Raw genomic sequence first — 22,147 nt, forward strand, 5'->3', positions numbered from 1 at the left:
GAGTCAGCGATCGCCGAGCCGGCCACCATGCCGGGCAGACCGCGCCACTAGGCGCTCCTCGCGGCTCCCACCCGGCGGCGGCGGCGGCGGCGGCGGCGGCGGCCGCGATGGTTTCAGACGCTGAAGGATTTTGCATCTGATCGCTCGGCGTTTCAAAGGCAGAAGCCCCCCCTCCCCCTTTCCCCCTCCCTCGCCGTCTTTGTTTCCTTCCCCCCCGCTCTCCCCACTCCCCCCACCCCACCCCCCTCTCCTCTCCTCCTCCTCTTTTTTAGAAGCAGCGATCGGAGATGGATGTCTCTCTTTGCCCAGCCAAGTGTAGTTTCTGGCGGATTTTCTTGCTGGGAAGCGTCTGGCTGGACTATGTGGGCTCCGTGCTGGCTTGCCCTGCAAATTGTGTCTGCAGCAAGACTGAGATCAATTGCCGGCGGCCGGACGATGGGAACCTCTTCCCCCTCCTGGAAGGGCAGGATTCAGGGAACAGCAATGGGAACGCCAGCATCAACATCACGGACATCTCAAGGAATATCACTTCCATGTAAGTCAGGCGGCCGCTCCCCATCCTGCCTCCCCCGCGCTCCACGTCTCCCTCTTGCCCGCCCGCGGCCAGGAGCCGGCCCTCCACCCGCCCCAGCTCGCCGCTGCCCGCCGCCCGCTGGGCGCGCGTCAGGCTCGCTGTGGCTCGGGAGATGCTCTCGGGCTGCGCATTCCAGGTGACTCCGGCCCTGATGAGGCGCGATCCGGCGATGCGTGTGTGTGCCTCTCCCGGGAGAGGACCCCGGCCGCCGAGGGCACGCGGGGCCCAGCTCCCACCCGCCCCCCCACCAGCTGCTTTCTCGTTTCGAGGTTGCAAATTGGTTTTTTTTGCCCCCCACTAAATAGCAACAGTTTGGCCACGCTCAAGTGAAATAAAGTAGACGTGGTTCGATTCTCTGGCAGAGGCGGCAGCAGCGGCGGCGGCGGCGGCGGCGGCGGCGGCGCTTAGCCGGCAGGGAAGGTGACAGATAGGGACTGCTCGCGATCCAGCCGAGGTGTTTAACTATTTCCATTTGGAAACAGCAAAACATGCTGACAAGTAAACAAGTTGGGAGCTGGCTGCTCGCGGGGAGACTTTGGACGTGTGGAGGCCGTCATGGACGCCTACCTCTTCCCTTCCCCTCCTGCAGCCCGCCCTCTCCAGCCCCATTTTGGGCATTTCCGAGACACCCCCTTTGCCACCCTCATCTGCATCTGGGCGCCTACAGATCCTTTCTCGGTTTGGGCTTTGATAACTGCTCCGGATAATTCCGAGTCAGGATGGCGCAGGGAGAGGAGAGGGCGTGTGTTTTGGGGAGGGGGGTTTCTTGTATGGTCGTGCGGATCGGTTCATTTGGAACATTCAACTCTGGCTGGCTTTTGCTTGGTTCTGCCCCGTCGGAGGGAGACCAGTGGTGGCCTGCTCTTTTCTCCTTGTTATTTTTCTTTGGTGGGGATGGGAGCAGAAGCAAAGGAGAGGACAGATCGAGGGTTGGGGACCGGAGAGTCTGCTCTTTTCTTTCGTTGACCTCGGCCAGGTGACCCCCTCCTAATCTACCGCCCTGGAGAAGGATGTGGACCTTACTGGAATTGCTCAGAGGATAATTCTCACCTCTTTTCCCCCAAGGCTTCCAGCCCTTGAGGACCCCCAGCAGTGGATAGGCAGCTGAGAAGGGTTTGTGCTGAGGTGTTGGCCAAGGTCTAGAGGAAGGCGTTTGGGTGGCTCTTTACCCCTTGGATGGACTTAAGGGGGCCAGACCTGCCTTTGGTGCTGCTCTGGGAGAACCTCCCCTTGCTTCATTCCAGGGCCTTGGGGCTGCAAAGCCTGGAGGAATTGCAGTCCTGCTCTCTGGAAAGCCCACCAGCCCTCTTGGCTTAATGGAGCCTTTGCTTGCGTTCTCGCTGCTGACAGTTTGAGGGAAATGGATAGCCCTGGAGATGTCTCTGACTCCTGGCCCAGGAGACAAGCTTGACCCATATCTCAGCTCTGCTGTTCACCCCCTCACCCCCTTCAACCCGGCCAGTGATGACAAGACAAACAGCCAAGGGCCGGGGCGGGGGGGGGGGCAGCAGGGAGGGCAAGAGAAAGGGGACAGACCCAACTGTGCCTCTCCCCCACTGCAGGCCACAGTCTTCCGGCATTCCCAAGGATGCAGGGAGAAGGGTTCAGAGTGAGACTGTTAGGGAAACTCAGACTTGGAAATGCATTACTGGGGCTGTGTGTGTGTAGGGGGTAGATGTGGGGGAGTGGAATGGTGGTGAAGGTGGGAGTTGAGCAGCCAGTGTTGGTGCTCAGAAGCCCGACCTGGAGATTGCCAGGCGTGGGCCAAAGGTTGGAAGAAGGGGCCCCTGGTACCCAGCCTGGGTCTCTGGGAAGGCATGAGCTGCATCCAGTGTGCTGCTCCAAGGATGTGTCTATCTGTAGAAAGCCAGTGGGAGGCAGGGATGGTCACAATCACATAGGCTCTTTATAGCCACACAGAGGTGTTGCTCCTCTGAAAATGATGCTCAGGGAAGCAGTTTCATAGGGAAGAGTTGGGTTAGCCTTTCCAGGCTGCCAGAAAGGTCTGTGGTGGGAGGGGACTGGGGTGGCCTCCTGCCCTCTTTGGCACTGGAGGGCCTCATGAGGGTGTCTGGGAGGATAGTGAGCAGGGAGTGGATCTGGAGCCCCTCTGTGTGTGTTCCCATTCTTGTTTCAGGACTTGGACTCTGAGAGGCCATCAGGACTCCTTTCTCTAAATCCACCCCACACCAAAGAACAAGGGAACTGGATTCCCACAGGAGCTGTGCCAGTGGCAGGTGGGGGAGGGTCAGAGGTCATAGCTCGAATGACCTCTCCTCACCCCATCTTCTCCCCAGTGCCCTGTTATATCTATGACTGGCATTGACTGAGCTTGAGAAGGGCCCAGATTTCCACTCCAGAGCCAGAGGGCTGGAGAGAGGGCAGGGAGTCACGCTCACCCCAGGAAGTCGGCATCCCCATCCCTGTTTGACTTCCGAGGAAATGGAGGCTTGGGGTGGTAAGGTCACTTTCTCCATGCACACAACTCCAGCAGGGACCCCCACTGTGCGGGGCTGCATGTGGAGCAGGCTGGAAGAGGGGCGTGTGGGCAGAGAGGAGCGCCCTTGGTTGGGGTTGGTTCTTGTTTTAGTATGGCTTGGGAAGAGGGCTTCAGTTGAAGCCCATGCCTTGCTGGAGAGTTGTTCTTCAGATTTCTGATGTTACCAAGGAAATGGGGCCAAGAGGTTCCACAGCCTCCCACTGGCCTGAAGCTCTTGATGCTGGTGGATACCTCAGGGTATAGCATGGGCACACTCTGGGTAGAAGATGCTGAGGCCTCCACAGTTTCAGCCTCTTGTTCTTCGGGCTGTAATGTTTCGAAGTCCTTCCTTCAAGTGCTGAACTGATTGTACCTGAGTTTACAGAGGGACAAGAGGTTTCCCTGTGGTTCTGCTTCTCAGAGGTGGTGTGTGGAGTGATTCCCGTGTGGCCATCCAAGGAAGCTGGCTGGGAACTGCCTCTGATGGGGGAGGCCATATCCCCATTCAGCTGCCCTGTTTGCATCTGGAGGAAATCAGTTGTAAGGCATCAGGGCAGAAATGTCGGTCTCACCTCCTCCCCTCCCAGAGCCATGCTGCTCCAAAGGGCCCTCCCTTTTGGCCCCTTTCTGCCCAAGAGGCCAATCCCTTTGCCTTTGCAGCTACTGATTCACAGGAACCTCATGGAGCCTGGAAGGGTCCATGTGCAGCCACGCCCAACCAGGCTGTGGCCGGTTTGCTAGGCCAGGCCTGCCTGGGGCTGGGTTGGAATGGTATGGTCTTTAGCTGTTAGAAAAGATGAAGTGGGAGAGGATGGCGTGGCTGGACCAGGTGTGCTCAGGGTTGGCTACCATGGCTCGCAAAGGCTATGGGCTCTTAGCTGGGACTCTTAAGTCGCCAGCAGGGTCTCACTCTGAGCCCCCACAGGGTCCCTGGTATTAGGCAGCTCTCTGGTCCTTTCATTTCCATGGCCCTCCCTGAAGGCCCTCTTCTGGCTGCCTGAAGGATCATTTGGGGCTTTGGCTGTCGTGTTGGCTCCTGAGTCTCATTCTTTCTAAGGATCAAGGGGAGACCCAGCCTTGACAATGACCTGGCAGGGTATGAGTCAGGCCCCAAAGTCATCATGGGGCTCGCTCTCGGTAGGCACAGTGAGGTGCTCAGAGCCCCAGGATTAGGACTAGGTCTGAGAGAGGTGGGCAGAAATGTGAGGGGCTATTGACATGAGATTTGGAAGCTTGAGTAGTTATAGCCCCAGAGAAAGATACTTCCAGGATCAAATCTGGGGACCTTGGTCTCCTGAGGCCCTGGGGTTTTCCACCGAGGAGAGGCTATTGGTGGCTCCAGAGCCAAGATCCCTTGCCCCACGAAGCCCAGCAGGTCAAGCTTCTGTCATACACCCTGGGGCCAAGGGCATCTGCTCTGCAACTCCATGGGACCTGAGGCCATGACAACTTTGGGCAAAAACCAGCCTGGCCTGGCCACTGCTTTGAAAGTCCTCATCTACTGACGCCAGGAAGGCTGACCCTGCAATCTGGAAGGTTCCTTAGGGTCCTAGAAGGATCCTACTACCCTCCTGCCTGGCTGAACAGGAGGTGCTGCTGTGAGAAAGGGAGGGCCTGATGCATGCCCTCCTGGGATACTCCCTGTCCCTGTCTTGCCAGTCCCTTCCAGCTGCTGCTTCTGTCCAACTCTGTAGAAGGACCAGGGTCCCACCTCAGCTGACTCTTGGGTGGGTGTGGGTAGCCTGAGGCCCTCGTTTGGTATGGCCCTTGCCAATATCAGGGCATTTTCACTGTGGCCCTGGGTCACCATCCCATGTGCTCCTGTGGGTGGCTTACACAGGAGCCATAGGCACGATCTCCAGCCTCCCCTCAGGGCCTCCAGTTGGCTGGTGGCAGAGAAAGGGATGGGTCATGTGAATCCCACCTTGGCTCTGTCCCTAACCCCCTGTGAGCTCCATCAGGGCACTCTAGACTTTCTGAGCCTGTAAATTCAACTATGAATTGAGGCCTCAGGGCAGAGTGTTTCTTCCAACTTGGACATATGTCATCTCAGGGCCCAGGGAACTTCCCCCAGGAGGCTCGTCCAGGCCACTTTTAAGGGCACCTCCTTGGGATGGCAATGACCCTTGTGATGGTGCCAGGAGGAGGTGTACTCCCTCACCGACCTTGGGACACTGGTTTTTCTCCTCTTCCTTCCCTTCCCACCTTTTAGCAAACTCAGGCCACCCAGAATTTGACACCATTTGTGACACATGACACTATTTAGAGTCAACTGCCCAGACCAAATGGCATATTTAACAAGAATGTGCTGGGGCCTGCAGCCTCTCATTAGGGCCTGGACACCCAGCTTCATGGCTCCCCATCTGTACCCTGGGCTCAGGGCCAGAAAAAGATGTCCCTCTGCAAAGCTTTCAGCCCATTGCTGGAGTACAGCTCTCCACTGGGTGTGAGAAGAAAACATTGGAACTTCTATTGCAAATTATTCTTGCCTAGAAAAGAGGATATTTCATATTTAATGTATAGATAATAGATATATAAACATATAAAGTAATAAATATGAGTGTTTGGGAGTTATAAAATAAACTTTTTGATTGCTAAATCATGCATGATCAAAACAGCTTGGTACCCACCGCTGTTGTGATTGGGAGGGTTGGCACTTGAGAAGGAGACAGGGTGGTGACAGGAGAGATGGTCCTGAAGCCCCTGGCTCCCCCTTGATGCCGTGCCAAGGAGGGGTTGATTAATAGGGGGAAAGGGTCAATGTGAGGAGGGAATAAACTGGTGGGGGTGGGGAATCTCAGTTCCAGATCAGAGTTCCCAAGGCCCAAAAGCCCCCTTGCAGGGGCCAGGCCAGCTCTTAAACAATGGTCTAGTCCCTACCGGGATCCTACCTTCTTATCCCTGTGTAGCAAATTCTTCATCTCCACGAATGCCCCCATCAGTCATATCATTATTTTTAGTTTACAATTGTTGAGTTTATTTTTGTGACAGTTGCTTTGTGTATAAAAGCAGAGCTTACCAGTCCCATTTTACAGATCAAGAAAACAAAATAAAGAACAAATCTAGCCTCCCAGGTGGTCATGTTGTTGCAGCTCACAAATGGGAAAGTCCGGAGGCTCTCAGGAGTCTGTGGTTCTTCTGGGACTTCTCTTACCAACCTGTGGGCCCCTTGGCTCTATTCTTTCTTGGGCATGGCCCTTTCAGCCAGACATTAGGACTAGGCCTGAGAGAGGAAGGCAGAAGTGTGAGGGTCTATTGACATGAGATTTGGAAGCAGGAGTAGTTACAGCCCCAGAGAAAGATAATTAGAGGATCAAACCTGGGGACCTTGGTCTCCTAAGGCCCTGGGGTTTGGCTTGTTGGAAAGGAAGGTGCAGAGCATTTTCATCTAGGAAGTTTTTCCACCCAAAAGGCGGCATTAGAGGGACCCATCTTTGAGAGACTTGCAGAGGGTGGCTGATTGTTCAGCAACTGGTCAAAGGGTGGCCCAGATAGAGGCTGGACTCAGTCACTCAGATGTTGGTGACCAACTGACTGATCAGCTCATGTCACTTGTCATTCGTTGAGCCTCGTTGACCTCAACTTTGAGGAACACAAATCCTTCTGGTGTCCGGTGTGTTGGAAGCTGCTCTTTGATGGGCTGGGTCATGAGGAGCGAAGACTCCAGTGAGGCTAACACCAAAGCTCAGGGCCCGGTGGAGTCCTGAGAACCCCCAAGGAGGCTTTTGCCATTTCCGCTGCCTCTAAGTGCAGGGCTTACCAGAATTCAAAGCTGGAAAGGACCACTGCAGTCGTCTTCTCCCTCATGTCACCCACGAGGGTCCCAGGGCCCAGAGTGGGCAGGGACTCAGCCGGGATCCCTGAGTCTCTCGAAGACTCCTCTTCCCAGGCACACTCCCAGGTGCCAGGGCCGCCTTCTACTCAGCGCTGGCTCCTGTTCTGGGCACTTCGTCAAAGCCAGAGCCTCCCCCATGACGTGTCTCCCTCTGAGGCAATGTTTCCAAATTCAGGGTCCCCAGAGGCAGCAACTATGTGAGGCTGGCAGCCCCAGGGCTCCTTGCAGCCTGCAGCCCATACCAATTAGAAATCAACTTGATGAGGCCTTCTGCTGAGCTCCGTTCACACACAGGGCTGGGGAACCTGGGGGTCAGCAGGCTTGGAAACCTGTCCTTTTCCCCTGGCCTTACCTCTGCCCCTGGTCCTCCCACCTGGCTTGTCCCTTCATAAGTGTCCCAGAGTCTGGGCGGTGGGAGATTCAGGATTCCTTCCCCAGACATGCATCATGAAGCATGGAGGACTCTGGCAGCTGCTCTTTTCCTAAGCCCAGTTTTCCCAGTAGCTCCTCCAGGCATGGCTTCTCCCTGGCTTTGAACAAATCTCTTTCTTCCTCTGGGTCTCAATTTCCTTGTCTATAAAACATGGATAATAATAAAAACTACATTATATAAGCACCTTGTTGAAGTTCAGTGCCCTGGGTCATGTCTGGCAAAGAGAAGTCTGTCGATACATAACTAATGACAGCTAGCATCTACTGAGTGCATGACATCAATTGTTAGTGTTTCTTGAACACTTACTATGTTCCAGACACTGTGGTGAGCACTCTAAGGCTAATACCTCATTGTGGCCTCACATCAACCCCAATAAGATGAGTACTATTATTTCCCCATTTTCCAGATGGGGAAACTGAGTGCAGAGAAGGAACTTAACTCACTTAATTTCATGCAGCCAGTAAATGGCAAAGCAGTCTGGCATTTAAATATTAAGCTATGTTGCCTATGCTCTTTTGCAATACTCATATGTATACTAGCATACACATATATATGCATACATGCACACACACATGAATATATTACTATTAAGTTAAAAATAAAGGAGTTGATGTAAAAGTCTAGGAGAATCCTTTAGTTTACAATATTTCAGTTCCTTGGGTGGGAATTACCCTGGCTGGGGTTGGAGGGGAAGGCACCTAGGATAATTATGGGTGTGGTGTTGGCCAAACAGTGCGGCCAACACCATCCCAGGCAGGCCTCTCTAGTGGTGGGGGAGGCTTTTGGTCTCCCCTCCTGACCTGTTCCCAACAGGGAGTTTCTCCTGAGGTTGTGTCTCAGCCACACCCTCTTCCCAGGCCTCCTCGTCCACCCCATGGTGTCCTGGCCTCTGAGGTCAGGTCAGTCCACAGCAGAACAGGTGCCAGCTGAGGCTGGCTGAGATTCAGAAAGCTGGTGGCTGGGTCCCAGCAAGCTCCTCTCTGGGCTGAGCCGTGGTCAGCAGGACTATGCCCCTGGTGCTCATGACCAGCGAAAGCTTGGATGGGAGAGCAGAGGGCTGAGTGGCTTCTCCCAGGTAGAGCTTTGGGGTGCCAGGAATACTTCTGGGTACAGAGCAAAAGGGGGGTGTCTAAAGTGCTGGGCAGCTGGAGCTGGAAGCTGATATTTAGAACTTCTTTCTGAGTCCTTCCCTGGTCCCCTCCACAATAAGCAGCCTTTATCCCCCTGCAACCTTACCCCATCTCTCTTCCTTCATTGCTCATGGAAGCTCCATCTCTCTTTCCATAGGGATGAGCTCTGAGCATGGGAGACAGATAGAATTTTCTTCTGTGAAACAGCCGAAACTGAGGGGCAGGGTTTGGTGCACTTTCCGTATTTGCTGCTTCTTGGCTGTGTGAGCTTGCTTCATCATCACTCAGCCACTGGCCTCTCCACTTCCGAGAGCTGAGGTCATGGAACTCTCCAGTCTGGCTCCCCAGTAGCGTCACAGTCATGTTTAAACCTATGCAATGATGTATTCGCTAGGCTCTGGAAATAATTGGGTACCACATTGGTTATTTCCTTTTCTAGACCACTGGGAAGATTTCTGAGTTAGAGAGAAGATCAAGACTTTGAGCAATAAATTACTAGATCTGGAAAGGGGTTCAGAAAATGTTGGGACCAAACACTGTTTTACAGAGAAAGAACTTAGGAATCAAGAGAGGTGAATTGATTTGGCCCAATCGCCCAGTGAGTTCCTGGCACAAGGCAGCCCAGAACGAAGGGCCCTGCCTCCCTAGCTGGTGTGGGTCTCCATGCACCTGTTGGTGTCTGCTCTGGGACTGAGGGATTCGGGCTTTTACAGAGAGGCGGGGAAAGGAGCTCTTACAGAGCTACAGAGAAGGGGAGAACATGAGGGGAGCAATAGTAGCTTCGAAGTTCTAAACCCGGCTACGTGCTGCGGGAAACAGGGCTGCGTGCGTGTATCTGGGGGCGTCTTGGCACTGGCACAAGTGCATCTCTCCTGTGTTCTGTGCACATCGTGTCTGAGGTCTGCGTAAACAGGCCTTAAAGATTTTGGCTTCCCTCTGCGTCTACACTCCTGGTGGCCACCAGAGGGCAGTGTGGCGCACGAGACGGTCCTGGGCTGGTGGCTTCCCAGGGCTGGAGCCGGGCGTGTGGCGCTAGCCTGGTGAGAAGTGCAGTGTCAGGCCTGGCTTTCAAAACATTTCCTGAGCCAGGGTTGAGCAGGGAGTTCAGCTCTCCTCCATGAGGGGCATCTCTCCGCTGAGCTGGCCCTGCTTCCATTGTATCTCTGCAGTCCAGGGGTGTGAGACTCCTGGACCTGGGCTTTCTGACTCATGAGCCTCTGGCTTCCTGTGAAGGAGGTGACTGGGAGAGTGCATTGGATGGAGGAAAGCCACCTGGTGTGCTCTCCTTCCTGCCTTCTCTCAGCAGCAGCAGGGGAGATCAGCACATTTGCACAAAGGGTAATGGGGTGAATGCATGGGAGGTAGCCCAGGAAGACCCACAGGCTTAATAGGGGCACAGAGAAGTTGACAGATAGTTTCACTGTGGGGCTAGTATCATGGAGAAAGCAAGCTTTATACAGGCCCTCAGGCTGTCTGATACCCTGGCTCAAGTGTGGGGGCATCTCTCCCCTCTCCCTGCCCCCCAACCCAACCTTGGAAATTACCAGACGATAAGTAGTGCTCAGAAAATAGCAGGTCCTGGCATTGACTAGAGATGAGAGCTTGGCGTCTTCTCTTAACCTCTCCAGATCCTGTGTCTGCTTTCGGAGATAACCATGCACAGAGATGGGTAAGAAAGTGCCTTGCAAACCAGGGTCATGGGCCCTGCCTGGACTGGCTGGTTTTGACAGTGCTTCTGAGAGTACCATTGGCCCATCTCTCTGTTCTAGGCAGTCTTGTATCTGAGCAGGTGCTGTCTTGTTCCATGCACAAAGGAGCGTCCTCCTACTAACAAGGTTATCAGCTTCTGAGAGTACCATTGGCCCATCTCTCTGTTCTAGGCAGTCTTGTATCTGAGCAGGTGCTGTCTTGTTCCATGCACAAAGGAGCGTCCTCCTACTAACAAGGTTATCAGCTTTAGAGACAGGGTCTGCTGCTTTTGGGGTGGGTGTGGAGCTTTCTGCTCTGGGGCCTGTGACTCTTTCCTGAGGGTCTGCTCCCAGCTTCCTGACCTGGGGCTGCAGGCAGGGTCCTCTCTGTTGTGGTCCGTCTTTCCCTACTTCCTTATTTCTGATAGTTTTTCAAGTCTGGTCCACTGAAGAGCAGGAAAGAAGCTGACATTATGGCCCTCCTACTGGGCCAGAGATCATTTGCATATGCAACCCTACTTATTTATGGCAACAACTAAATGAAGCTTTAGATTGTGATTCTGCCTCTTACATGCTGAGACCCTGTGCTGGCTACTTGACCTTGTTGATCCTCAGTTTTCTCATATGAGAATAATAAAAATAAGGCAGGATTATTGTAAGATTTAATGAGCGTGTGTGTGTGTGTGTGTGTGTGTGTAAAACTCTCTCTCTCTCCCTATTACTACACCCCAGAACCTCATCCCCACAAGCATGGGTACTTTTTATAGCCCTCATCTGTTCTTCTTGCTTCCAGTCTCTCCTGTCTCCAGCCTCTCCTGCCTCCAGCTCATTTTCCACACCCTAAAAGGGATTAATCTTCTAATCCAGGGTATTTGGTTAGACCAATTCCTGCACCCCAAACTTTTCAGTGGTTCCTTTTCCTGAGAGGTGGCTTGGTGTAGTGGGAAGAGTAGAGGCTTCTTTGGTCAAAAAACTTTCAGTTTAAATCTTGGCTCTGCCCTGGTATAGGCTTAGGCACGTTACTTAACTTTTCTGAGCCTCAGTTTCCTCATCTGAAAAATCTGGTTAGCTATACCCATCTAATAGAGTCGTTGTGAGAGTTGAATGAGATTATGGTAGGTGCCTGTCATGTGATGGCTACACAGAAGCCAAGCTGGTGAGCAGTCCACAGGAGTCTGTAGGAGGTGATGGGCAGTGACGTTTCCAGGTCCTTGAAGAGTGGGATTAGAGGAAGTTGCATGAGGGAACTAGCATGTGGACAAAGCTGAAGGAGACAAGAGAAGGGCTAAGATGACATATATTTGTAAAAAGGGACGAAGTGGCTGAGGTACATGCCTGCCACAGGGACAGGGAGATTGTTATGGCTCCTGCTGATAAAGGACTCCTTTGGAATACCAAGTGTGGAAGTAGGGTCCCAGGCAAAGCGTTTCTGCTATCTGCCTTCCCCACTCTGCAGCCCCAGAAATCTGGATGCCAGAAATCTCTATCTAGGGTAATTTAGTAGCATCCAGCCTCTTGCAGATGTCCCATGTGGTGTTATTGCTTCTTGCCCTATGTAGCTTCTCATTCACTAGCTGATTCCCTCTTGGCTATTGTAATCCAATAAGTCTGTCTGAAGAGGGGGCTTCAGGACCATCCCTGGTAGAAAGAATGTAGGAATCCAATGGAATAGGATGACCTAATATCCCTCCAATCCACCCAGGAGAGCCTCCCATAGACATTGATCCCAGTTCCACGTTAAGCCACAAGAGGGCACTAGACCATGATTTCTGCAGGGAGGGAAGGGCTGTTGAGCCTGTCCTATTGTGATTTGTACCTTTGATGAAAGCCTGAGCCCCACTTGGTTTCTTCCCAGATGCCATCTTCTCTGGGGTCATGGCAAACCAGCTTGATTCAACCAGAGCCGATAGCACTGAGACTGATAGCTCAAGGGAGGCTAAATTGAGTAGTAAAAAGGTCATGGAATTTGACATTCCTCTCGGGTTTCAATCCTTGCTCTCCTCCTTTCTGGTTTTTTAAACTGTAAGCACGTTATTTAATTTTTCTTTGCCTCATTTTCTTCACTTGCAAAGTAAGGTGTTATCGGGAGATGTGAGATGGTGTTGTGAGGATTAAAGTACACGATGTGGGGACAGCATCTGGAACATGATGGAACAGCATCTGGAACGTGCTTGTCCATCTATCTCTTTCTGGGAGAAATATGAAGTTAGGTCACACCCAGGAGATATGTATGAGATCCCCTTGGCCGGCTGGGGTCATTTTACCCCCTATTGAACGCGCTGTGGTTCCAATTCATGGGGGAGCAGCAGTGACACCTAGTGGCTGGCATGGAGAACAGCAAGTGTATTCTGATCTTGCAGGTGGTGTGGTGGGGCTTGTCTGGGCCAGGTGAGGCTGAGTCAGGGTTAGTGGATACTGGCTTCAGAGGTTTCATTAGCAGAATTTCTCCCCTTCAACTGCTCAGTGCCAAAGACTTTTTTTTCCTGAGGGCATTGATGTGATGATGGCTATTGGGGATGTTTCTTGGGGGGCCCACAGTACGAAGTCACAACTGGAGAAAACACATGGGCAACTGACTAACTTGATTGTAATGAAACAATCCTGGCACCTAAAAACCAGAGCCTTTCTGGTGTTTTCCTGGGGCACCACTCTTTTTGAGATGCTTTAATACAGTCTATCTGGTTGGCCTTAGCCAAGAGACTCCAGATCTCTGAACCTCAGTTTGTTTACCTGGGAAGTGTAGGGGTTGGTCTGGCTGACAAAAAAGGCTCTTGTAGCTTAAATTTGAGTGTCAGACATGATTGAATATCTTTTGCTGAGAGTGTCTGTGTGTGTGTGTGGTATGGGGGATGGGATCAAGTGAGAAGGGGGAGTAGGGGTCACTGCTAAGCTTTGGGCTTTACTGGTGAAGAAACCCCAGTCTCCTCTCATTGGAGGGGTGGCTCTGAGGCTGAATTGGGGTGTTCCTGGCTCTCATCCTTGCAGCCTCTTCATTTCTCCACCTGAGATCCAGGAGGGAGCGTTGGCAGACGGGCCAAGCTCAGGAAGTTATTTAATATCAGCTTTGCTCCAGATTGTGTTTCTGACTCCCTGCCACCTCTTAAGTGGCAGTCATTTGAACAAATATGGTGATAAGACTCAGAGAGTGAAATAAGAAGCGGGAAGGGGGCAAGGGCATGGAGAAGGGGTGAGGTTTTATGCTCTTGGCAGAAACCTTGTCTTCGAGGCACTCAGGAGCAAGAAAGAAATGGAAGAGGAGTTCAGCTCAGAGCCCCTCGAAGTCCCTGGTGTTGAAGGAAGAGGGTGGAAAGAAGGGCCTAATATTTAGGGCCTGCAGCTGCAGCTCCTCCTCCTCCATGGGAGGGCCCTATGGCCTATGAGGACTTCTGGCTCCCATCCCTAGGGCAGGTGTTGAAGGGGCAGCCTCATATTCCGTTTTCCAAAGGACTGTCTTCCAAGTGTGTAACAGACAGCTAATGGGGGCCTGGCATTGGTGGCGTGTTCAGCCCACGGTGACTGCTGAGCTTCATCTGTACCTAGGCTGTGGGGTGCCCAGGTGTCTGGCCGCCTGCCTTGCTGTTTGCCAAAGCCCATCCTAGCATCTGGACTGTTGGGGAAGAATGAGCAGATGCACTAGCAGGGCCAGCCTGGCTCTTCCTTCTGTGGGACCCAGAGAGGAAGAGAGTCTGCCCCCTTTCATCCTAGTGCCTAGCACCAGCCGTGGGCCAGGCCCATGCTGAGCTCTGGGGCACAGCCTTGAGAAAATAAAAGACCATGATACTTCCTTCTTGGAGCTACAGTTGAATGGAGGGAGGCAGGTATTAGACAAATGGTCTACAGCTCAAGGGGTTATCTCAAGAGAAGCGGGGGCAGAATTTTAGAAAATGGATCTAATGTAAAGTTTAAAGAAAAATTTATATATATGAAAATGTGGCTTCCCTAAGGTGGACAGGGTGCAACTTTCCTAAATAGAGTTTTAAAAATTCTAGATTTACCTGCTCCCAGGTGTACTGAATGTTGGTAACAGTGGAGTGAGTTGTCAAGATTGTCCCCATGGCTGGGAAGTTGATTCACTGGCCTTGCTGTTTCTCACAGAGGCCCCACGCAGAAAGGCAAGAGAAGCGAGTTTCATTTCTTCCCCTGTCACTCTGCCTGTGTGAGATGAAGATTTGGGGTGTGGGTGGTCTATTTGGAAGGTGACCCCAGGAAGCCTGGGAGGGAGAGCGAAGTGACACAGGGAGGGAGGAAAGTCACACATCAGTGTGTCCGTGAGCAGGTGACCATGTGCTCTTCCCAGGCGGCCGTTCATTCATTTCTCTATTTGTGCATTTACCTGACATGGGTTTATTGGAGAGTCTCCGATGGGCCAGCCACAAGGGAGAGCTGGGACAGCAGTGGAGAGCAGGACCTATGAGGTCTCCATTGTCCCTAGGTCTCCATTGTCTTTCTAGGATGTGTACAGCTGAGCAGCAACTGTCCTGGCCTCTCCCTGCACCTGGAAATCGACCTCCAGAGAAGGGAGGTGGGCCAAGTTTGCTGAGAGTGCACAGCAGATTCCGTCCATCCCCGGGGCCATGTTCTCGGCAGAAAAGTCAGAGGGCTCTGGGGATGGGGCAGCCTTTCTCCCCCATGCTCTGGGTGGAGGTGAGCCTGGGTGAGGCGAGGTGCAGGTCAGATGAAGAGAGTAGCTCCGCGTGATATTGAAGGGAAGCCCTGCTTCCTGCTCCCAGCTCCCGGCTCCCAGCACCCAGCTGACATTCTGCCCAGCCAGCGGCTGACCTGCCCCATGCCGCCTGTTCCTGGATGATCCTGACCTGGGCCCACCCTCCCTCCTCCTTTCCAGCTCAGAGCACCTCCCCTGGGCCCTGGGAAAGCAGAAGTGGTAGGAGAGTGACTTCATGCCTCCCTGATTAGCATCTAGGGTTCATTTTCCAGGGTCATGTTCTGTCTCCCTGGAAATGATTGGTCGCTTTTCCCTGCGCCCATCATCCCCATCCCTGAGCTGCAGGCTGTGTCTCCCAACCAGGTGACTGACATCGCCCTGCCCTCCTCCTGTCACTCACTCAGGGCTGCTGTTGCCTGCTGTCTGGGCAGGCGTGCTCTGGCCTTGAGGTCCCACCCTGCTGCCCTCTACTGCCCTCTATGTTCTTACCTGCCCAGGTCACTGAACAGAAGAGGGTGGCACAGCTAGTGTCTCAGTCCAGCTGACACCCTCTGGAGCCCCGTGATGTGTCCTGTATAGCATTCGCTTGTTAATGTTCCTGTTTCCTCAGTGTGCAGTGAGCTCCTGAAGGCTGGCATTGAGGCTCATTCAGCTCTGTCCCCAAGAGCCCCCACCTGGTAGGTGTTCAGTAAAGACCTGTGGACTGGAACACCTCATTTCCTGCACCAGAATGTCCCCCAGGCCCTCAGCAACCCTCCCAGCTTGGTGAGGGCACACATGCCTCCATACAGAATGCTGGGCACACTGTTCTCATTGCTCTCCACACCTTTGTGGGCCTTGGGCTTTGCCCTCAGCAGGGCAGCCCGTTGGAGGAATCTTCTAGAGAAACCCGAGCTCATCACAGTGAGAACAAATGCTGTGTGATGACTGCTCCGGGGGCTCCTTTAAGGGGACTTTTGTTTTAACCCCCTTCCATTCTCAGCACAGTGACATGGCAGGTCCCATGATCATCCTTATTTTATAGGGGAGAAAACTGAGGCACAGGGTGGCTAAGTAGCTTGCCCTAGGTGGTTCTGCTAGGAAGTGGCAGAGCTGAGATTTGTCTGTAGCAGGTTTGACTCCAGAGCCAGGAGGGCAACCCTGTATTCCAGACCCCTTCCCATTTCCTGCCAGCCCCAGCCTCCTCCACAGTAAGTGGGCACCCTTGGGCTGAAAGGACACACGCCGTGCTGTTCTGGTTTTTGACTTTGGTTGTGGGGCAGAAGGGGCCCTCGGGACCCAGTGGAGTTTGAGATCCTTGAGTTTCATGGACACACGTGTCTTTGGCCACATCCTCACAGAATGTCCCTTGAGTCGGGGCAGGATGGGGCTGGCCTCTGTGTCCTGTCACTGCCACAGTTTATCGGGTGAGTCAGCGCCAGGCATTGTTGTCTCTAAGGTCTTGGTTTTCTTATATTTAAAATCAGGAGGCTGGACTAGGTGATCTATGAGATAGATCTCTTTTGGCTCTGACTTGTGGTGTTTCCATGGTGGTGGTTGGGGATGGGGTAGGAAAGCAGGGGAGCCATACAACTGCAGCAGCCCTGGGTTTCTCTGGGGGCAATCCTGTGGGGGGAGGGAGGGAGGCTGTGCCCCTGCACACAGGTGTGTGGGAGCCTTGTTCCTGTGTGTGTGTGAGTGTGTGTCTCTGTGTCTGTAGATATGTGTCCTGGAGACCAGACCCTGTGAGTTACTAAGCTTTGGCATGCATGCGCATCACCAAGGGCTGTTAAAGCACGGACTGCTGGGCCCCACCCCAGAGTTTCTGATTCTGAAGATCAGCTGTTGGGCCTGAGAAATTGCATCAAGTCCAGGACCACACTTTGAGAGTGGCTGTTGATATTGATGGCTTTCACACTGTTCTCCCTGGAGTGAGATCAGAGGCGGGGTGGTATTCTGCATAACATTTTTATGAATAAGATTTCCTAGACTGCAAAAAGCCTGCATCCTTCCATTCTTGAAGAATACCAGCCCACTCCCAAGCACATTCTGACAGGCCTTGTCCTGGTGCTGGGTTCTCTCTCTGTTTCTGTCTCCCCTCTTTTCTCTGCACCCTGGATGTGGTGCCTGGCTCTCTCCTCACTTTGGCCCCATGCTCACCTTTCCCCAAAGGGCTGGACTTGACCTGAACCTGCCTTGACCTGCGCAATCCAATCTGTAGTTGAGAGATGAAAACACACTTAATGTGTTACAGAATGCCATTCCAAACTCAAATGGATTTGTAAAAATGATCTGGGAGGTAGAGTAAGTCATTGTGTAGCTGTGCCTCAAGAACCTTACTTGGCTCCCACTTGCCCCCAGGGTGCGGTTGAGACTTCTCTCTGTGGCATTCAGAGCCGTTCATGTTTGGGCTGCAGCACCTCTTTGGAGTCCTGCCTCCCATTATTCCCCATGGGAATCCTCTGCCCCAGTGAGCTGATCTGCTGTTCATTCCTCCAAACATTCTTAGCATCGTTCACCCTCAGTCTCGTGATCAGGCCACTTCCCCTGCCTAGAGGGCTTCTGACCTCCAGTTTGCTCACCTGGGCCCTCCCCGTCACTCCAGTCCCATCTTTGAGAGGTTCTTTGTTGCCCAGACCCATGTTTGTGGATGATTTTATCTTTCCACTCCCAGGAGCTCATAGTGCTAGCAGCTGCTGTGTGTTAAGCACTGTATTCGGGCCTGGCAGTGTATGTAGTCACTCATTTAATCTGCACAACCACTATCTGAGTGGAGAACTACTCTCATTTGACAGATGAGGAAATGGAGGCCAAAAGATGCAAGAGTTTGTCTAAGGCCACAGCAGTAAATGACAGTGAGGATTCCAGCCCAAGCTGACTCCAGAGCCCGTGTTCCCACGTTTATCGCAGAAGTGTGTGCAAGAGCAAAACACCTGGAACAAGCTGAAATGTTATCAGGAGGCATTTGAATCAAGAGCTGAATCGCAGCATAGTGATATGATGAAATCCCGTAGAGCAGTTACAATGAAAACCTTGTTCTCTGTGTGGTAACATGGCTGTATTTTGAAAACATAATGCCAGTGAAAAATATGATAAGTTGCAGAGTGGCATACCATATATACACGTTAAACATCACAATGGCCGATATAATATGTTGTTTATAGACAGAAAGATAAAACCTTGGACTGAAGGTTTCATGACAGTCTTGGCCTCTAGGGAGAGAGGGAGAGAGGAAAAGAAGGGTATGTACAAGGCTTTTAACTTTACCTGTAATGTTTATATTCTCTCTTTTTTTAAAGATCTTGGCATTTGACAGAATGGTAACATGTATTAATTCCAGGTGATGGGTAGATAAAATATTCAGTACATGATCCTTTGTTTTTTCTTTATTACAATGGAACTTTAGAAGCCCTAAGCAATAAAAAGATTATTATACCTACTAGATTTATAATTTAAAATAAAAACAATATTAAAATCCTCATATTTCTTGACTGAGGCTGACATAAGAAGATCCCACAGACTGGGTGGCTTACAAAGCATACATTTGTTTTTTATGGTTCCGGAGGCTGGAAGTCCAAGATGAAGGTGTTGGCAGGGTTGGTTTCTTCTGAGACCTCCCTCCTTGGCTTGCAGATGGTTGCCTTCTCACTGTATCTTTGCATGGTCTTCTCTAGGACACAGCGTGTGCACCTGTGTCCTAATCTCCTCTTCTTATAAGGAGACCAGTTATTTTGAATTAGGGCTACCCCAATGACCTCATTTAAACTTAATTACTTCTTTAAAGACCCTATCTCCAAATACAGTTACATTCTGAGGTACTTGGGGTTAGGACTTCAACAAAGGAATTTTGAGGGGGACACAAAAATATTATAACAACCCTAAAACAAAACAAAACAAAATGCATACCTGATGAAATTTAAAGAACCATTGTTAGATTTTTCTGAGTGCAGAATTCTGTGGAAGTTCATCAAAGCTGTTTATTTTTTCTCTCTTTTTTTTGATGTTTCTTGCTGCAAATGCCCAAGGTGCCTGCTTAGTTGGTCATGTAAGCAAGAGAGCCCTGTGGAAGAAGTTGCACAGTGTTAGGTGAAATAGAGGCAGATAAAAGGAAGGACACACACAAGCAACTGCAAGGGTCTGAGAAGGGTCCACAGGACAGTTCTGTGTTTCAAATTTAGATCTCAGGTGCAAATAAGCAAAACAACTCATACATAAAGTACATGATTTCTAGCTCTCTTATCAATTAATTAATTATTTCAACAGCTGCCAGTGAGCACCACACTTGTGTCAGTAACCACATTAGGCATCCCTCCACCCTCCATACAATGACAATGGGCTGGGACCTTCAGCTCTGAGGATTTGGGTTAGCAGTAAGAAAGAACTTCCCAAAACAATGGGTCACAAAATAGGGCTATGGAATTGTTTTCTTTGGGACATGTAACTACATAGGATCCCTCCCATCCCATCATTTTATTATGCAAATCCTCAAACATACAGAGAAGTTGAAAATTTTACAGTGAACATCCATAAAACTACACCCTAGACTCTGCAATTAATATGGTACTCTACTTCTTTATCACATCCTCTATCCATCTGTCCAGCCCTCTATCCACTCTTTACCCTATCCTATTTTTCTGATGCATTTCAGAGCAAATTTTAGATGTTAGTATGCTCCCTCTACATACTTCAGCATGTATATCATAAAATTAACATTCGATTTTTTTTCACTTTTTAAGCTAATATTCATATTTAATGAAATGCGTTACTCTTAAGTATGCATTCTCTGAGTTTTGACAGATGCACATGCCTGGGGAACCCAAACCCAGTGAGAGGCAGAACATGACCATCCCCCAGAAAGTTCCCCACATGCTTCCCAGTCGGCGTCTGCCATTGCCTCCCCAGGGGGAGCCACTGTTGGGGGATTTTCCTTTTCTTTGCTTTTTGTTATCTGCTTTTGAGAGTGGTGTTTATTTATTTTTTTATTTTGGTAGCTTTTGGAGTACAAGTTGTTTTGGGTTTAATGGGCGAATTTATAGTGGGAATTTGTGGAGGAGATTTGTACCCAATATGTAGTTGTTTTTTTTATATCCCTTCCTCCCTTCCACCCTTCCCCTTCTGAGTCTCCAGAGTCCATATATCCCTCTGTATGTCTTTACATCTTCATAGCTTAGCTCCCGTGTTGTTTTTTTCTTCTCTTTTCTTTTTTACAATTTTTTAAAAAAATAATAGAGGCTGGAGTCTCACTTTATTGCTCCGGCTGGTCTTGAACTCCTGGCCTTAAGTGATCCTCCTGACTCAGCCTCCCAAAGTGCTGGGATTACAGGCATGAGCCACAGTGCCCAGCCTGTTTTGGGCTTTTTCACAATAGATGACTTTTTCTTCTTCTACAGCTTTATAGAAATGGAATCATATAATATCTACTTGTCAGAAATGTTTGCGAGATTCATCCACATTGTTACAGATATCAGTGTATGGTTCCTTTTTATTGCTAAGTGGTATTACATTGTATGGGTAACCTGAGTTGATCTGTTCTCTTGCTTTTGGTTGTTTCTAGTTTGGGAGTATTATGGATAAATCTGCTGTGAACATTCTTGTACCAGCCTTTTTGTGAACATATGCTTTCATTTCTCTTGGGTCATTCCCCAGGAGTGAAATTTCTGGGATGTTTTATAAATTTATGTTTAACTTTATAAGATACTGCCTGACCTTTTTCCGAACTGGTTGTAACAGTTTACACACTAGAACTGTTTTTGATTAATCTGGGTTAGGAGAGACACGTTTATATGACTGATCGAAACAGGACCTTGTATCTTTGTCTTGCAGAGGAAGAAATTGAGGGGAAGAAGGGTGGCGTCACTTGTTCAAGGTCACCCAACTGGTAGGTGGCAGAGCTGGGATCCTCTTTGACTCAAAGCCCCAGGGGAGTTCCTGTTGTGGTGCACTGCTTCTTGCTGCTTTTTGCAGAGGAGTGAAGCAGGCAGAAAAAGCAGACAACTGACTTTTCAAGGGCACCTTCTGGGGTCCTCAGCCCAAGGACATCCCCCTAGGGTCCTCTCAGAGCTCCCTTCTTTTCTCTGATACTGTGGAAACCAAGGCCTGGTGGGCATTTGGTGCTCTTTGGCAGGGCTGGGTCCTTGGGTCTCTGGCTTGGGGCTGTGTTGTTTCTTTGGGGTTCTCCATCCACCCTAGTTGTGCTGCTCCTCCCAGGGGCCCAGGCTGAGTCTCATGTGCAAGGGATAGATGAATGCCACTTGAAGAGGGCCTGGTCCCAACAGAAAGGCAACTCCCCTGGGACTGTGTCTCTCTCCCACAATGGTTTAGCTGCGAGTCCCACTTGTTGAATGCTCAGATGTGGGGTCTTGGAAGGCTGAGACCAGTGAGTGTCCACGGGCCCCTTCCTCGGTCTGCGGCAGGGTAGTGAGTGCGAGGGACCAGCAGCCAGCCCAGCCTGCCAGCTCAGAGCCTGAAGGCTATTGTGGGTGGGGTAGACAGTGACACAAACAGGCCTTACTCATTCATGTTGGTGATTCTGTGATGTGCAAGACACAACATTTCTGGCCTGGGACCTTAAAATTCAGTGGATAGAGGCTGTCAGTCGATATGTAAGAAAATAAATCAGTACAATCTTATCAGGAGTAAGAAGTCCTGTGAAGGTACTCAACAGAGTGCTCTGTTATGAGGTGTGATGGGGAGGTGAGGAGGCTGCCTTGGTGTAAGGGTAGGGCATCTGGGCTCTCGGAGAAGGGACTGTCCAGCTCTGATCTGTCAGTGAGAGAGAGTCAGAGCTTCTGGAGAACTGGAGCCGGAAGTTTCCAGGCCCGGGGCACAGTCAATGAAATGACTCTCAGGTCGGAAGGGGCTGGAAGTGTGTCAGGGGCTGGATAGGAGGCCCTGGGAGCAGGGTTGAGTAGGGTGCACTGGTGGGAGTGGGAGGTTGGAGAGGTCTGCAGGGACCAGATCAAGCAGAGTCTTCTAGGCTGTGGGAAGGGGTTAGATTTTAATCCTAGCAAAATAGGAAGTCCCAGAGGGTTTTTCCTTTTAAACAGGAGCTGATTCAACTTACAGCTTAAGTGATGGGTATAATAAATGTGTTGGAGAAAGAAGCACAAGGTTATACGGGTTTCTATGAGGGGGTGCTTAATCCAGGCTGGGCACACAGAGAAGTTCCCCAGAGGAAGGGGCAACTGAGCTGGAACTGGAGGGATGAGCAGGCATTAGCCACATGGTGAGGGTAGAGGCAATGGAGAGCTAGTCTAGAGGAGGGAGCAGCGTGAGGATGGCCCTTGAAGCAATGGAGTCTTTAATAAGCCAAAGAAAGTTCATTATGGCTGGGGAAGTTGAGAGGTGACAGACTGTGCAGGCCCAA

General features: G+C 51.1%; 1 protein-coding gene across 8 annotated transcripts in view; it reads left to right on the top strand.

Annotated features, from left to right (window-relative positions):
• Positions 1-236: 236 nt before the first annotated feature.
• NTRK3 (neurotrophic receptor tyrosine kinase 3) overlaps positions 237-22,147 on the top strand; it is a 402,674-nt gene continuing 380,763 nt past the window's right edge. For all 8 annotated transcript variants that reach the window (XM_037987726.2, XM_037987720.2, XM_037987721.2 and 5 more), the window contains exon 1: positions 237-535. In XM_037987726.2, the coding sequence (XP_037843654.2) occupies positions 288-535 (248 nt within the window). In that variant the 5' untranslated portion in view covers positions 237-287. The remainder of the gene's footprint in view (positions 536-22,147) is intronic.

This window comes from Chlorocebus sabaeus, chromosome 29, assembly GCF_047675955.1.
Source record: "Chlorocebus sabaeus isolate Y175 chromosome 29, mChlSab1.0.hap1, whole genome shotgun sequence".
NCBI lineage: Eukaryota > Metazoa > Chordata > Mammalia > Primates > Cercopithecidae > Chlorocebus > Chlorocebus sabaeus.